A 14,171-nucleotide genomic window follows, 5' to 3' on the forward strand; every position below is an offset into this window, starting at 1 on the left:
TTTTATCATCTATCTTTGTTGTATTTTCCGTGTAAAAGGAAGTATATCTGCGTCGCACTCCTACTTCCGTCGACAATGAGGGACATATTGAAGGAAAAAAAGGGAAATTCTGCGGAGCAGGCTCAGCGTAAATTCAATTCAATTGATCGAAGGAAGGAACTCGGATACAGGAGCGAAGTAATGCCAAATTTGCGAAAGATCAGAATGGCCGGTTGCTTTTCATATCTGAACTTTGCGGGGAGATCTCGAGCGGCAATGAATGTGGTCTCTGAGGTGCGTGGTAGTCGCATTGATCAGCCCAAACGCTCTCCAGCAGCACAATCAACGACAGAGAGCACAGAGACTAGAAGAGAAAGATCAGTGTAGTTTCTATCGCCATCGCGGACAGTAATGGTGGAGGTGGGGTTGACAGCGGAACAGAGGCATGACGCGATCTCCGGCGCGGCTGAGGCCATCCAGGCCATGCATGCAGTCAGTCTACGATTGCAACAACCGCTTCCCCACCGACTCATCACTGCCATTTGCGATATTTCGCAATTGCATCCTTTGCCTGCGACTCGTCCGAGAGGCACAAGCAAGAAACCATGGACGCACGCAACCCCCCGCCCTTTGGGTTGCCGCTTGCCCTCAAAGCTCCGTTCCTGTCGTGGGGCCGACAAGCTTCTACACTTCTCCCAACTCTATCGCTACCGGCGCCCTCTCGCCGGATTCCAATATTTCGTCGCCCGTTTTTAATGTTTGACTTCCCTTCTCACTATTTCTTTGCCTTGCCTCCTTTCCAACCTTGAGCTTCCTGCTCAGCCGAACACGCCCAAGTCAAGCGGCAAACATGATCAGCCAGCCCGACGTGCTCAAACCAAACCGTGGCGCCTTTGCCGACCTCAAGCGCGGCCTGACCGTTGCAGACCTTAAAGCCAATGTCTTGAGCCAAACAGTGGAGCTGCCAATTCAAAATGGCGCCACCAAAACGAGAGCACAAACCCACAGCAAGCCAGACGATGTCCCCGAGCTGCAGACAGTCCTCCTGCTCTACCAACCAAAGACGCGCTACGCCCTCACGCCCAAACATCCTGTCCCCGAGCTCCGCCATGAAAATGAAGTCCTCATCAAGATTGAATACATAGGCCTCAACCCCATTGACTGGAAAGCGCCGTGAGTGCTGCCCCACGATGGCGCCCCCTGCCGCCAAAACGTCAATAGCAACAACACTGACTTTCCCCGGTAGAGACTTTGGCTGGGGCATCCCGACACTACCCTACATCTCCGGCCGCGACTTCTCAGGCACAATCGTGCGGTCAAGCTCGCCCTCGCGCCCCGTCGGCGCACAAGTGCTCGCCGTCTCGACCGACTACCGAGACGCGCGCAAGTCGGCCTTTCAGCACTACGCCGTCTCGACCACGCACACCATCTGCCCACTTCCCAATTCTTCAGCCCCAGACCCTTCGCACGCCTCGCTCGGCGTGGCATTCACCGCCGCCGCCCTCGCCCTGGGCGTCTGTCTCGGCGTAGACTTCCCATCTTCGAGCAGCGCTGGTGGATTCGACTTCCTGCATCTCCTGCGCTCGCGCACGCCGCCCGCCGCCATCCCGCACGACGTGCGCGCCGAGTGCCTCAACGGCATCCGCGAGGCGGAGCGCGCGCGCCGCGGTGACTGGATCGCCATCTGGGGCGGCGGCAGCACGACGGCGCTCATGCTGACGCAGCTGGCCAAGGCCGCGGGCCTGCGCGTCGCCCTGGTCGGCGACGCAAAGAAGCACGGCGGCCGCGTCGTGCAGCGCGGCCGCGTCGGCGGCGCCCTCGCCGTGCCCGACGTCATGGTCGACTGCTGGGACGAGGCCCGCGCCGTCGACGTGCTCAGGGGCGTCGCGGGCGGCCGGCTGCGCTTCGCCGTCGACACCGTGGGCAAGGAGACGGCGGGGAAGCTGGCCGAGGCGCTGGCAGCAGCAGCAGCAGCAGCGGACCATGGCACCGGTGGTAGCCAGGAACAAGAGAGAGTGCACTTGGTCGGCTTGTCCGGCGTCCCGAAGAACGTCAGGAACGGCGTCGTCGTGCACGTCGTGCCGATCAAGGTCTTCCACGAGGTTCGAGACGTCGGGCTGCGGACCATGGAGTGGCTGGCGCGGCTGCTGAGCGAGGGACGGCTGGTGACGCCCGAGGTCGAGGTGGTCGAGGGCGGCCTGCGCAGCGTCAACGGCGCCCTGGATCGCATGAGGAAGAATGAGGTGCCGGGTAAACGACTGGTCGTGCGGCTGTGATCGGGTTGCTTTCTTTGGCGATTGATAGATTTGATTGAATAGAAAATATATTGACCTGGCAGAAGGTTCCAGAGCTTCGCACGTAGCAAAACATTGACGTGCATTCATTGCAAGCCAATCCCTTGGGACGAAAAGGCGTCTATGCGCTTGGCAGTACGAGTGCAGTTGGCTCAGAAGCATAAAGTTACTCTTTCAGGAACATGGCGTTGCGTGCAACTAAACCAAGTCCTGCTGCCTCCTCAAATCATACGCAACAGCCCTGGGCGGCGACGGATCGAGCGTCACGTCTCCCATCCACCCGTTCGCCTCCCGACCTGCAACGGGCGACTCACTCTCGGCCGCCTTCTCGGGCTCAGCAACATACGGCGGTTCCTCCTCATAGACGTCGTAGCGATACCTGGCCGCCGTATGATCATCCCTGACGCCTTTCTGCCCTTTCCCGTACACCTTCTCCCTCGCCGTCCACTCGCCCTCTTCGTCCGACGGAACCTGCCCGCCATAGATGCCCCTGCGACGCAGCTCGGGCACGAGCAGCTCGACGACGTCCACAAAGGAGCCGGGCGTCTCGACGTAGGCGACATTGAAGCCATCGACGTCGCCCTCGCGGATCCAGCGCTCAATCTCGTCGGCGACGGTGCGCGGGCTGCCGACGCACACGGGGCCGAGGCCGCCAATGGCCGCCTTCTCGGCCACGACGCGCGCCGTCCACCGCGGCACCTCGCGCGACGTCGTCGTGAAGGCGTTGAGCGTGCTCGTCACCTTGTGCAGCTCCTTGCTGTGGCTGGCGTTGAGGTCCTCGTCCAGTGGCACCGCGCTGAAGTCGATGCCCGTCCACCCGGACGCCAGCACCAGCCCGCCGATGGTGCTGGCGTGCTTTTGCAGCTCGGCCAGCTTGGCCGCGGCTTCTTCGTCGGTTCTTCCCAGGATGGGAGTGAAGGTCGAGAAGAATTTGATTGATTGCGGGTCTCGCCCGTTTTGCGCCGCTAGTTTGCGAATGTTTGCGATCTTGGGCGCGAGCACGGCTGGGCTGTGGGCTGTGACGAAGACGGCTTCGGCGTGGGCGGCGGCAAAAGCGGAGCCGGCTGGCGAGGTGCCGGCTTGGAAGAGCAGAGGCGTGCGCTGCGGCGATGGGTCGACAATGTGTCGAGTGTCGAGGTCGAAGAATTTGCCGTGGTGGTGGATCTCGCGGATGCGGTCTGGGTCAAAGTGCACGTCGTTTTTGGCATCATTGATGATGGCGTCTGGTGCCCAGCTGCCTTCCCACAGCTTGTAGAGAACGCGGAGATATTCGTCCGCCTGAGCATAGCGCTGGTCGTGTTCGATTGGGGAGGTGAGACCAATTGCTTTGAAGGCTGCCTTCTTCCAGCTCGTCACCTATCCCAAAAGTCAGGGGCCAAACATGAGGTACGAATCGGTAGTCTATGGCTAACTATGTTCCACCCAATTCTGCCATTGGTCATATGATCTAGGGTCGAGAAGCGCTTGGCAAGAAGGAATGGAGGCTCAAAGGTCGTGGACGCAGTGATGGCAAAGGTCAGGTTTTTGGTGACGGCAGCCATGGCAGAGATTGGCTTTTACAAATCAGTCCTTATTCAAAAGATGCCTCCGAAAGCATGATGAGAACCACTAAACTCCAGTCGTTCCAAAACCTCAGCTATGCGGGAAGGGGACTGACAATTGTTGGGTCGGTGACGGGCCACTGCGCAGCTCTTCTGATACAGTTATCCAAGGAGCCTTCGTACGTATCGTAGCCACCATAGGTGTCTGCGAGAAAGAGAGCATTGATTCCTCCCTTTTCCAGCAGCTTTGCCAAGTCAATCCAGTACTCGAGCTTCCGCTTGTGGGCAGAACGGTCTGTCGGATTTTTCCATTGGCCGGGAGAAAGATGGCCAATCGTCGACATGTCGAAAGCGTTTATGAGGATCTTTTTCTTTGGCTTGCTGGCCCCGTTGACCGTGCGCCCACTTGCGCCATTGAGATATTCTGACATTTCTGGAAGAGGAGCTGAGATAGTTTGAGTAAAGTCAAAGCTCCAGATTTATTCGCCAGTGTAGTGTCGTCCGGTCGAGCTTCCAGCTTCCAAAGGGCACATTGAAGTTTTCAACACCATTAAGACAGACACACAAGCTTTACAGGGTCTTCGGGTAGTCCGCTTAGTAAGTCCCGAAGCGTCAAGCACGCCATTGGGACCCAACCGCGCGCAAGTCTGCTCGCAGTAAGAGCGGGGTTTCCTTGCCCGGGGACCTTGTGAAAGCGATCCTGTTTGGTCGCCGACCCTGATAAGCTATTGCGTGCAAAAACCAATGTGTGATGCATCTCGTCGGCAGTGATGACGCTGTCTCGGTCGAGGGTCGCGTTATCGCTGTGCCGCCTTGGCTCTGGAATCCACGGCCGGCGATGGGTAGACAAGCGGCATCGTGGCGGTGAACTAATGTAAGCGTGGGGGATCTTGCCCTGATGAGGACTTGCCATCATTGATGGGGTGTGTAAGAAGCAAGAGAGCCTTGGATACTTGACCTGCCGAGTATCAACATGACAGACAAGTTGGAACTGTTGACTAGATCAGCAATTGGCCACTTGCACCCCATGGCAGACTCGAAGCAACCAAGGACGGAGGTTCAAAGCAGCCCCGAGTTTGCCCGCGAGACATTTCACGATGGCAGTGAGCAAAGCAAAATAGCGTTTCTGGCAAGCTTCTCGGCGTCAGAAGACAAACAGATCATGAGAAAAGTCGACCGGAGGTTTCTTGTCCTGATAGGGAGGATCTGTCTCATCGAGAATGTAAAGGACCGCAAGCTCAAGGAGAACAGTCCGGGCTGATGAGTGCTCCCAGATCGACTACACAAATGCTGCTACGGTCAAGGTGCTCCAAGTCGGCCAATCCAGGAACGTCATGAACGAATTGCACATGACTGCTGACCAGTACAACTGGGTCCAGTCGATGTACTTCATCAGCTACATCATCTTCGAGGTTCCATGCGATCTGTTGTTGCTCGAGAGGGTCAGCCCCCGAAACTGGCAGACCCGGATCATTCTGTCCTGGGGAGCGGTCCTGGCCTGCCACGCCGCTGTCAAGAACAAGGAGGGCTATTACGCGGCTCGATGGTTCCTTGGAATGATGGAAGCGGGCATGTTTCCCGGTTTGGCCGCGCAGCTGCGCAGGTGGTACACAAGCGATGAGATCGGAGAATCGATGATGTGGATGTTTGCCTTGCAGCATTTGAGTAGCACTGTGGGCGGTTTGCTAGCCTTTGGCATCAGCAACATGAATGGTCTTAGCAGGGTGTATCTTTTGGAGGACCTCGCAACCATGCTCTTGGGAGTCGTCGTATTTCTGGCACACCCAGACCACCCCAAGTCGCCTCGGTCACGCTGGTAGCTGGGTCCTCGAGAGCAAGAATATCTCGAGACGCATCTGTAAGAGAGTGCCTCAAAGACGGCAGATCCTGCATTCCGGAAAGAGGAAGTTGGAGCTTGCTTGAAAGATACACGCAATTATGCCTTCATGCTCGCCCAGTTACTGACCAATTTTGCGGGATACGGCTTGCCATGGATGCTTCCAACAGTCACGACCAACCTCGGGTTTGCGGGCCTTCCCCGTAATCAGCTGCTCAACATTCCTCCTGCCGCGGGCTCAGTCCTCGGCGTCGTCTTCGCCGGTGGGAGGTGTTGTTGCACCGCAGCTCTTCCAAAGCAGGTTTGCGTACAATGTTCACGCGGGAGCCACGGCGCGAGCGTTCCTGACTAGCTGGTGGGCGTGGTGGCTAACGCGACATGTCGAAAGGGATGTGATGAGGAGATGTAAGGAGTTGAGACTTCTGCGCAAAGGCCGAAGGCAACGGCGGAGCGCATCGGGAGGGACACATCAGGGGGGGGGTGTACGCGGACGATGACGTCAAGGTTGAGGCGAGCCTGGCGAAGCACCCGGACCTGCAGGATGGAAGATGCAGAGGGACAGGACAGGAGAGAGGGAAAGGAATGCCGGCAGGAATTGGGTTGTCGGGAGGAAGAGGGCGCCTGAAGTGGCCAAAGCTCCAAGCTTTCCGCGTCCACCCTCTTTTTCCTTTTCCATTCCGTTGGGTTCCAATTCCTCACCTCCGAGTTTAAGCACAGCACAGCACCACCACTTCCCGCTTCGGCTATCACGCATCATGTCTCGGCCTGCCCCGTCAGTCGGGCTCGGGGCCGTCACCATGAAATCTGCGCCATGCCAACACCAAAGAACCCGTCAAGAGGCGACCAACAACGGCTTTACCGTCTCCTCAGACCTATCTACGCCTTCAACACTCCGCTATTTTGCCCGTAGAAACCACAAGCTCATCTTTAGCGACGATGCCCGACATGCTGTCGTGAGCCCGTGAAGTGTAAAGAGAGTTTCGAGTGGCTGCGGTGTACAGTAGTCCGGCAAGTTCGTTTTTTGAGCCGGCTCCCGAGATCTTCTTCTCTCGCAAACTCCTGGCGCGGAAAAAAGACTTTCGAATGGCTGTCCTCCCGCGAACGCCGTGGCGTATTTCTAACTCTGTCATTGCGTCGACGCTGATCAGTTGGCTGCTGCCTTCGCTTTTTCAGAGGCTATTCCTCCTTCGCAGAAGAGAGCATTGGAGGCCAGCACATATATCAGGTCGCAAGTCATTGGACAACCAGTCACTCAAGACCGAGTCTCTAACAAGATGTTGGCGTGGAGTGCATGGATAAACTGAATGAATTCTGTGTATGCCACTTGTATCTGGCTATATGACGAGTAGCTACATGCGGGGTATCAAGCATCCCGTTCGTACAATTGCCTCCCTCCCAGAATGGTACTGTTGATGTGATGTCTTCGTCGTGAATGGGCACCGGACCGTGATCCGTATGCGCATGAAAGTGATCTGAGCCGGTCTACACGCTGTTAAATGAGTGCTCTTCCGCCTTCGGCCATTACATATTAGACTCCGCTCCCTGTCCTCGCTTCTTTGCCGTCGTCTTTTTTGTCGATGCTTTTGTCCTTGCACCCCAAGGATCACAACAACTCCAGGCATTTCGTGGTGGAGAGAATACTTTCACTCCGGCTGGTAGATTGGCAGCTTGATCTCAGATACCTTGTTATAGTTCAGCTGGCATCTCTTGCTGTTCAGATATTTATCGCAGATGAGGACATCCGAGTTCACTGTGGCTTTGCCGTGAAGAGTTTTGGTCTGTCCGGTTGAATGGACAGTATAACTTTCAGGTTGTTAGCACGGCCACATTCTACACGAGAGTCAGGGTGAGCACTGACGTGTACGTTGCCTCAAGATCAAATTTCTTGATCGTCGAGAAGCTGTCAAAGAAAGTTGTGAATTGACCACCACTGCAGCTAACCTGGATTCCATAGTTAGCACCAAGCCTTCAGGGTCCTTGTGAACGCTGATACTTACAGGGTTGTCTATTGTCGGATATTTGTCTCGTCCTGCTGACTCTCCGTAGGCCCATTCGACGACGCACTCCTCTTCATGCTTGCCGTACGAAATCGAGTAATCGAGGGAGAAGTTGTCATCGGACTGTGGATCAAGATGAACGAAAATAGTGAGTGAGTCGATCACGAGGCATCCGTTTGGTGTGCACGGATCCGTCTTTGTTGGCTGCGAGGTCTGTGCGGCGACCGAAAGCGCAGCTGAGATGGTCAAGATAGAAGAGAAGAAGCGCATTGTGGAAAAGTGTTGAGATATCTCAAGGAGCAAGGAGTAAATTCAGACGGTTGAGATTGGTGTAGTTGAAGAGCTGTGGCCTGTGATGACATTCTTGGGCGAGCATGTTGGCACTTTATATATCTATTCATGCTCATGCGTGAGGAAGCCTGGTAAGGTTACGGACTTTCGGACGGGGCGTGTCATTCGGACTCGGCTTTGGAGCACGAGGAAAAAGGTTTCTTGTGACCTTGTACATGTGGATGGATAGATGGACTATTGGGCTGTTGATCCAACCCGCCTCTCCTCGACCTTGACCAGAAGGTTCGTTGTCCCGAAAAATTCGTACATTGGGCAAGAGGCAGAATTGAGAGGAGCAGTTTTTCCTCCAGTTTTATCCGGGTCGAATGTGCGACTCAGAGAATGGACTTTGGTGAGAAGACGATGTCGAAGCTCCTCGTTCGAAATGCTCATTGGTCACCCAGAGGTGACTGAGACAAGATCCGTTGTAACTGCATAGGCTCGAGACGATGACACTGATTACGATAACATGGCCTACTGCTACTGTTGTCATCACGACAGCCACATGGCGGTTGCCCAAAAGCAGTGGTCGAGGCGCGTAGTAACATCCGGAAGTATTGAAAGATCAACAGTAGAGTTTGCAGAGCGGGAGGATGCGGCTTGGCTTGCGATGCTTACGAGTTAAAAATAAAAATAGAGACTTTCGACAAGGAACACCTGCAGCGCCATCCGGCGGCACACCCCGCAGTTGATGGCGTCTGTTGATGTTCTGCAGGCATACTCTCAGGCCGGTGTTCAGCGTCAACAACTTTCGAAGAAAAAACAAGAGCAGGATAGGAGAAAGGTAAGAGACTATGTGAAATTCAGCCCTTTAATTTAGCCTAGCTAATAAGGCAGCCAAAATCCCCTTACTACATCCCTTACTAAGATGTAGCCTCTTACGTGTGTATAGATTTAATATTAGAAACTGGGGTTAAAAAGCTAGAAGCTAGACTTTTTAGCCAGTTACCTAACTGAAAGTTGAAGAAAAAAGTTCCTTGTCACTTATTGACGCTGAACTCCGGCGGGAGAGTAGAAGCCGTGTTCATCCGTCGCCGACTTTTTCATGGCGCAGCCAGTCGCCTGGACTGGACCGGATGTTTTGTGGCAACTGGGCTGGCGTTCCTTGCACCGGCCTGCCCATGCTTTGATGTTTCCGTTGCTGCGGCCTGCTTGCTGGAAGCGCGCGGCTTGAGTAGAGTATTGTGTCTTTGGTTCGTATCGTGAAGTGTCATGTCATGTTGTGTTGTTGTCGTTGGCCCGTCAGCCCAAGCGACGGACCAATGACTCGAGTCACGCCATCATGTGATGGCGCGTTGACTCGCAGCTCTCGACCAGCCGCGCGACCCTAGCAACGCTGGGCGCCGTACCGCTCCCCTCCACTTCCTCGGGCTTCTCGTTGCTGCCACACCCACCTCGAGACACGGCTTCTCCATTGCGCGCCGCCATGGCTAATTTCGCTCCTCCAATTTGCCGCGACGGCTTTGTGTACCACGGCCAACTGTTTGCCGATGTCGGAAACCTCAATCGCCATCCCCGAGCCTCGATCCAAGACCTCAACGACCTCTTGCGTCCGAGCAAGCCGGCTAAGGACGGCCATTCAAAGGATCAAGTGGGCCACTGGTACTTCGCCCAGCTCAGACACTACGGCCTTCCCCCAACCAAAGACAAGAATGCTGCCAAGGTCCGGCTGCTGAATGCGCTCAATGGCGGGCAGTTGAAGGTGCCTAGCGACGTCAAGAAGCTCGAGTCTCAGCTCAAGAGGGATTACGATGCTGCAAACAAAAAGGCAAAGGCGGAAATGAAGGGTGGAGGAAGCACCCCTGTCACTCAGACAACCACAGCGAAACCGACAGCAAACAAGAGGAAGCGGGATGACGACGAGGCCGTTGCTACAAAAGCACCAGCCAAGAAGAAGACAGCCGCGACTCCGGCCACTTCAACCATCAACGTCGGACGTAATGGAGACATAAACATCAGTATCGCATACCAAGGGTTTCTGGGCAATGTTGGAGATGCAGGCAACCAGGGTGCGCCCAAGAAAGCCGCGGCCAAGAAAACTTCAGCAACTGCGAAGAGCACAACCGTTGCCAAAAACACGACTACTGCCAAAAAGGCGACCACCGACAAAACCACGACCACTGCTAAAACCAAAACCACTGCCAAGAGCACGACAATTTCCAAAGGAACGACTTCCAAGGCCGCAACTTCAAAAGCCACTCCAGTTACAGCTCAGAAGAAGACGACTGCCAAGTCGACTGCAAAGTCGACTGCAAAGTCGACTGCATCAGGAAGCACCAAGTCAACTGGTGCCGCAGGATCTGCTAAGAAGCCCGCGGAAAAGAGCTCTACTGCGCCGAAACGGAATGCCGTGCCGAAGGACAAGGGCTTGTCGTTGGCAAAGACCAAGGGAGCAACCAAGAAAACTGCCAATTCTGCAAGCGGCCCGGCAACCCAAAATCGGATTCCTGGAGTAATCAAACAAGAAAACGACTTCTTCAACTCCAGTGGCCCCGCGACACCTTTCGACCATGGTATCTCACAATTCTTCAGCCATGATCCGAGACTTGATGACATCACCGGCTTCTACGATGTTCAGTGCACCGTAGAGGAAGACTTTCCAGCGTTCTGCGAGAACGGATGTCGCATGATGCTCTGTCGCGAGCGCGACTCGGGGCGCATCTGGGGTAGCTTCAGCTTTGGGTTTTTCTTTGGAATTATACAGTCCAACCCTGGCCCAACCAGCTTCTCGCGTCATCCTCTTTCTTTGGGCTGGCGTGCGAAGAACCTCGAAACAGGTCAGTTGCAATTTGGCCGTGGTTGCACGGGCGACATAGTCTTCGAAGATGCAAAGAATATCTCTGGACGAATCCTTGGCCTGTACGAGAACGTGGTGGAGTTTTACGGAAGGAGACGCGATGGCCCATCTAATTGTGGCTATGTCCCATCTGAATTTGAATCGGAGTGGGCATCGTACCCTGCGACCGCCTATGGCAGAGAGGAATCCAGCCACGAGGATCTGTCCAACGGGGGATTTTCCGGCGATGACCTTTCGCACAATGGCTACTCCAACGATGGGTGCTCTAATGATGGATGCTCCAATGATGGCTACTCCAACGATGGTGACTTGAACGAGGGATACTCCGACGATGAAAATGCCCACGATGGTCATTCCAACGAGAGCTTTTCCGAAAATGACGTCCCGGGCGGAACGCTTTACGATGACGACGGCCATCTGCGACCAACAGGCAGGTTCGAGAACCTTATGCGCGAAAGTCTCTGGGGTTGGTGATTCAAAATAGCATCTTTCTCTGGCTTGTTTCAACTTGGTCTTGCCGTCGCTTAACGCTACTTCTTGCCTCGAGTCTCTCTCTCTCTCTCTCTCTCTCTCTTCTTTTTTTCATCTGGATCTTACGAAAGCAGGAGTCTGCAATCACGCCCCGAAATCCAGTTTCATGCGTAGGTAGTCCTTTGGTAGTAGTATTCATGAGAAACGATCGATCCCAGAACGCCAACCTGTTGACCTCGTCCAAATGGGGAACCAATTGAGGGATGGGTAGCTTCCTGTAGGATAGTGCATCTTCTTTCTGTGTCAGTCGGTTGACTTGGACGTGGCGTCAAACGCTCTTCTACAAGCAGATTACTTGCGCCATGGACTCCACGCTTTGCAACTGGTAGAAGCTGCTTCCGAACTGGGATTGAAGGCAGCCCAAGCTGCGCTAAGTAACGCAAAAGCAAAGAGAGAGCGCCCAAGCCAGGTTTGGGTAACAGAGTAGCCTGCGAATGGGCAACGAAATTGAAAAAGAAGTCTTCAAGATTATGCATGCAGGCGGTAATCTGATCTTGCAGAGTCCGAACAAGACAAGGTGCAGTTTGTCGGGCAACGCAACGATGTCGACGGGTATGTGACCTCGTCTACAATCGAACAAGACGAGATGCAGAATATCAGACGATGCGACGGGAGTGCTTCCTCATTGAAGGTGGCTGTTGGCTTGGCCGATGACGACTGCGCGTTGGGGGATGTCCCGTGCGGGTGATTCCAGTCGCAATCGGCTCCCGCAATCACGAATACCTTTGTGCCGAGCACGTCTTCAGCCAACACAACCACTCAGCATACAACAAACAAAGATTCGCCGCAGCTCATGCTGGTTACGTGGGCCATTCGTGTATCGGACTCACGCCCCATCTTCTGTTTCGAGTCCTCCAGGTGTCTCATCTCACGCGTTCTGGCCATCCACGGCTCCGCCTGCTTGCGCATTTGGCCTTCCTGCATAACCCCGGAGCAAGCTCCCTAATCATGGGTCCAAAGCCCCGGTCTTTCAACTGGTGCTCGCGCCAATAATCCCCGTGGGATTTTTCGTTCAAGATACGTGCCGACTTCCCGGTCCAAACTTATTAGACCCAAGAGCCGTTGCAAGGCCCTGTCCCACAGCACGCATTCAACTTCTTCCCTCGGAATCTTGTCCTAGAAAGCCTCCAAAGCTCACCATTACCTCAAAACATTCGAAATGGCACCAGTTGCAGTCGAGCATGATGTCCCAGTGCGACCAACCAAGAGCGAGCTCCCGGCTGGAAAACAGCCATTAAAGCCAACTGGGATCCTGGACCGGTATGAGAAGATTGATCTCACCCCGATCATCGGTACAGAGTTTACCAAAGCGAGCCTCGCCGAGTGGATCAAAGCGCCAAATGCAGATGAATTGTTGAAGGAACTAGCCATTACTAGTAGGGACTCTTGAATGAAGCGCCTGAATAATAACTTACTAGAGCAACCTGCAGTATCTCGTCGTGGCGTTGTCTTTTTCCGTGCCCAAGACGACCTGACAAACGACTTGCAAAAGTTTCTGAACCAGCGCCTGGGCGAGCTGGCCGGCAAGCCCTCGACCTCGACGCTGCACATCCACCCAATTCTGAACAACGACCGAGAGCTTGGAGATACGGATCCGGAGATTAGCACCATTAGCTCTGAGCAGCGCAAGAAGTACTACGACAAGGTCGACAACCGGGCGGCGAAGAAGCAACAGAGTGCACAGTGGCACTCGGACATTCAATTCGAGCCCGTCCCCGCCGACTACACTAGCTTGAGGCTGACCCAACTTCCCGGACAAGAGAGCTTGTGGAATGCACAGTACAAGAATTACGCCGGCGACACTCTCTGGGCCTCAGGATACGAAGTCTACGACCGCATCAGCGAGCCTTACCAAAAATTCCTCGAGAGCCTCACTGCCAGGTTTCAAGCCCCATTCTTCAACAACGTTGCAGACGTCGGCGGATTCAAGGTGTATGAAAAGCCGCGCGGAGCCCCGGAAAACGTGGGCGACGTTCTCTCAGCAGATCACCCAATCGTGCGCACCAACCCGGTGACAGGTTGGAAGAGCATCTTCCCTATCGGCGTGTTCCCCAAGTCGATCAACGGCCTGGCAAAGGAGGAGAGCGACCACCTGCTCAACTGGTTCCTCGACCTGGTCTACAAGAACCACGACCTGCAGGTGCGCTTCAGCTGGCACAACAAGAACGACATTGCCATTTGGGACAACCGCAGCGTCTTCCACACGGCCACGTTCGACTACGACCACATTGGCGAGCGCTTCGGCAACCGCGCCGTTGGCATCGGCGAGAGGCCGTACTTTGACCCCAACAGCAAGTCGAGGAGGGAGGCGCTGGCCGAGGAGCAGGCGGCGGGGATCTTCAGATCGTAGAGAAGTTGCGGTCCATTGTCTGATAACGTTTGCCCATGAGGCAAAGGCTGCAAGAGCAGCCAGGAAAATGCAGTCACGAAAATCAAAAAGTCTTAGCGCGTATCTGAATGCTTCTTGTGACTTACCTGCTGTGCTCTGGTAGCAGATGCCAGTCCGCGTGCGTCTTCCGTCACGACCCAGTAGAAGACGCACACCAGCAGCTTCCTCCACCCCGTCCGTCCCCGCTCCAGCCGCACAGGCCGCCCCAACTGCCCTGAAAAGGGTGCTCACCTTCAGAGTCAGACTTTTTCTCTTTATATCAGTGTTCGCGGGGATCTGGGCTCAAGAATCCAGATCTCCCGCCGCAAGGTGACCGGCATTGCACAGCGCTGAGCGAGCCTGGTGTGCGAAGGGCTCCCCGGAGCGCCTGCGGACCAATTTTTGATTGCAAAATGCTGCTGAATAAGCGGCCAGTGTTTATTTCGTCCACTTACAGGCTTGTTCCCGTGCCTGAGGGTGGTGAGGCATGGCTTGGC

The 14,171-nt window shown here is 55.0% G+C and overlaps 6 protein-coding genes across 6 annotated transcripts; 4 read left to right on the plus strand and 2 right to left on the minus strand.

The window, feature by feature from the left end:
• Positions 1–829: 829 nt before the first annotated feature.
• On the plus strand, positions 830–2,255 carry IWZ02DRAFT_370464 (uncharacterized protein; the record flags this gene model as incomplete). The annotated part of the gene is made up of 2 exons (XM_066764500.1): positions 830–1,152; positions 1,226–2,255. 2 exons carry the CDS (start codon positions 830–832, stop codon positions 2,253–2,255), a joined length of 1,353 nt encoding a protein of 450 aa, XP_066625994.1.
• Positions 2,256–2,471: 216 nt separating this feature from the next.
• On the minus strand, positions 2,472–4,245 carry IWZ02DRAFT_370429 (luciferase-like domain-containing protein; the record flags this gene model as incomplete). Its single annotated transcript, XM_066764499.1, has 3 exons — positions 2,472–3,629; positions 3,686–3,826; positions 3,931–4,245. The coding sequence occupies 3 exons, from the start codon at positions 4,243–4,245 to the stop codon at positions 2,472–2,474; spliced, it is 1,614 nt and encodes a 537-aa protein (XP_066625995.1).
• Positions 4,246–4,516: 271 nt separating this feature from the next.
• On the plus strand, positions 4,517–5,817 carry IWZ02DRAFT_125949 (major facilitator superfamily domain-containing protein). The gene is made up of 2 exons (XM_066761542.1): positions 4,517–5,036; positions 5,089–5,817. The coding sequence occupies exons 1-2, from the start codon at positions 4,788–4,790 to the stop codon at positions 5,632–5,634; spliced, it is 795 nt and encodes a 264-aa protein (XP_066625996.1). The 5' UTR covers positions 4,517–4,787; the 3' UTR covers positions 5,635–5,817.
• A 1,305-nt stretch (positions 5,818–7,122) lies between these two features.
• IWZ02DRAFT_125958 (uncharacterized protein) lies at positions 7,123–8,019 on the minus strand. The gene is made up of 3 exons (XM_066761543.1): positions 7,649–8,019; positions 7,510–7,592; positions 7,123–7,454 (listed from the first exon to the last, which is right to left on the minus strand). The coding sequence occupies exons 1-3, from the start codon at positions 7,916–7,918 to the stop codon at positions 7,295–7,297; spliced, it is 513 nt and encodes a 170-aa protein (XP_066625997.1). The 5' UTR covers positions 7,919–8,019; the 3' UTR covers positions 7,123–7,294.
• Positions 8,020–9,333: 1,314 nt separating this feature from the next.
• Positions 9,334–11,330, plus strand: IWZ02DRAFT_125966 (uncharacterized protein). The gene has a single exon (XM_066761544.1). It carries the CDS (start codon positions 9,405–9,407, stop codon positions 11,247–11,249), a length of 1,845 nt encoding a protein of 614 aa, XP_066625998.1. The 5' UTR covers positions 9,334–9,404; the 3' UTR covers positions 11,250–11,330.
• A 1,018-nt stretch (positions 11,331–12,348) lies between these two features.
• IWZ02DRAFT_125969 (uncharacterized protein) lies at positions 12,349–13,741 on the plus strand. The gene is made up of 2 exons (XM_066761545.1): positions 12,349–12,682; positions 12,737–13,741. The coding sequence occupies exons 1-2, from the start codon at positions 12,466–12,468 to the stop codon at positions 13,654–13,656; spliced, it is 1,137 nt and encodes a 378-aa protein (XP_066625999.1). The 5' UTR covers positions 12,349–12,465; the 3' UTR covers positions 13,657–13,741.
• Positions 13,742–14,171: the final 430 nt, after the last annotated feature.

The sequence above is a fragment of the Phyllosticta citriasiana genome, assembly GCF_038021145.1.
Source record: "Phyllosticta citriasiana strain CBS 120426 chromosome Unknown IWZ02scaffold_2, whole genome shotgun sequence".
In the NCBI taxonomy this organism is placed as follows: Eukaryota; Fungi; Ascomycota; class Dothideomycetes; order Botryosphaeriales; family Phyllostictaceae; genus Phyllosticta; species Phyllosticta citriasiana.

Coding starts and splice junctions, on each gene's coding strand:
- IWZ02DRAFT_125949 (XM_066761542.1), top strand. CDS start 4,788: ATGACAGACAAGTTGGAACTGTTGACTAGATCAGCAATTGGCCACTTG. Junction 5,037..5,088: donor GGATCTGTCTCATCGAGAAT/GTAAAGGACCGC, acceptor GAGTGCTCCCAG/ATCGACTACACAAATGCTGC.
- IWZ02DRAFT_125958 (XM_066761543.1), bottom strand. CDS start 7,918: ATGCGCTTCTTCTCTTCTATCTTGACCATCTCAGCTGCGCTTTCGGTC. Junction 7,593..7,648: donor ATCCGACAATAGACAACCCT/GTAAGTATCAGC, acceptor TATGGAATCCAG/GTTAGCTGCAGTGGTGGTCA. Junction 7,455..7,509: donor GATCTTGAGGCAACGTACAC/GTCAGTGCTCAC, acceptor ACAACCTGAAAG/TTATACTGTCCATTCAACCG.
- IWZ02DRAFT_125966 (XM_066761544.1), top strand. CDS start 9,405: ATGGCTAATTTCGCTCCTCCAATTTGCCGCGACGGCTTTGTGTACCAC.
- IWZ02DRAFT_125969 (XM_066761545.1), top strand. CDS start 12,466: ATGGCACCAGTTGCAGTCGAGCATGATGTCCCAGTGCGACCAACCAAG. Junction 12,683..12,736: donor GAAGGAACTAGCCATTACTA/GTAGGGACTCTT, acceptor AGCAACCTGCAG/TATCTCGTCGTGGCGTTGTC.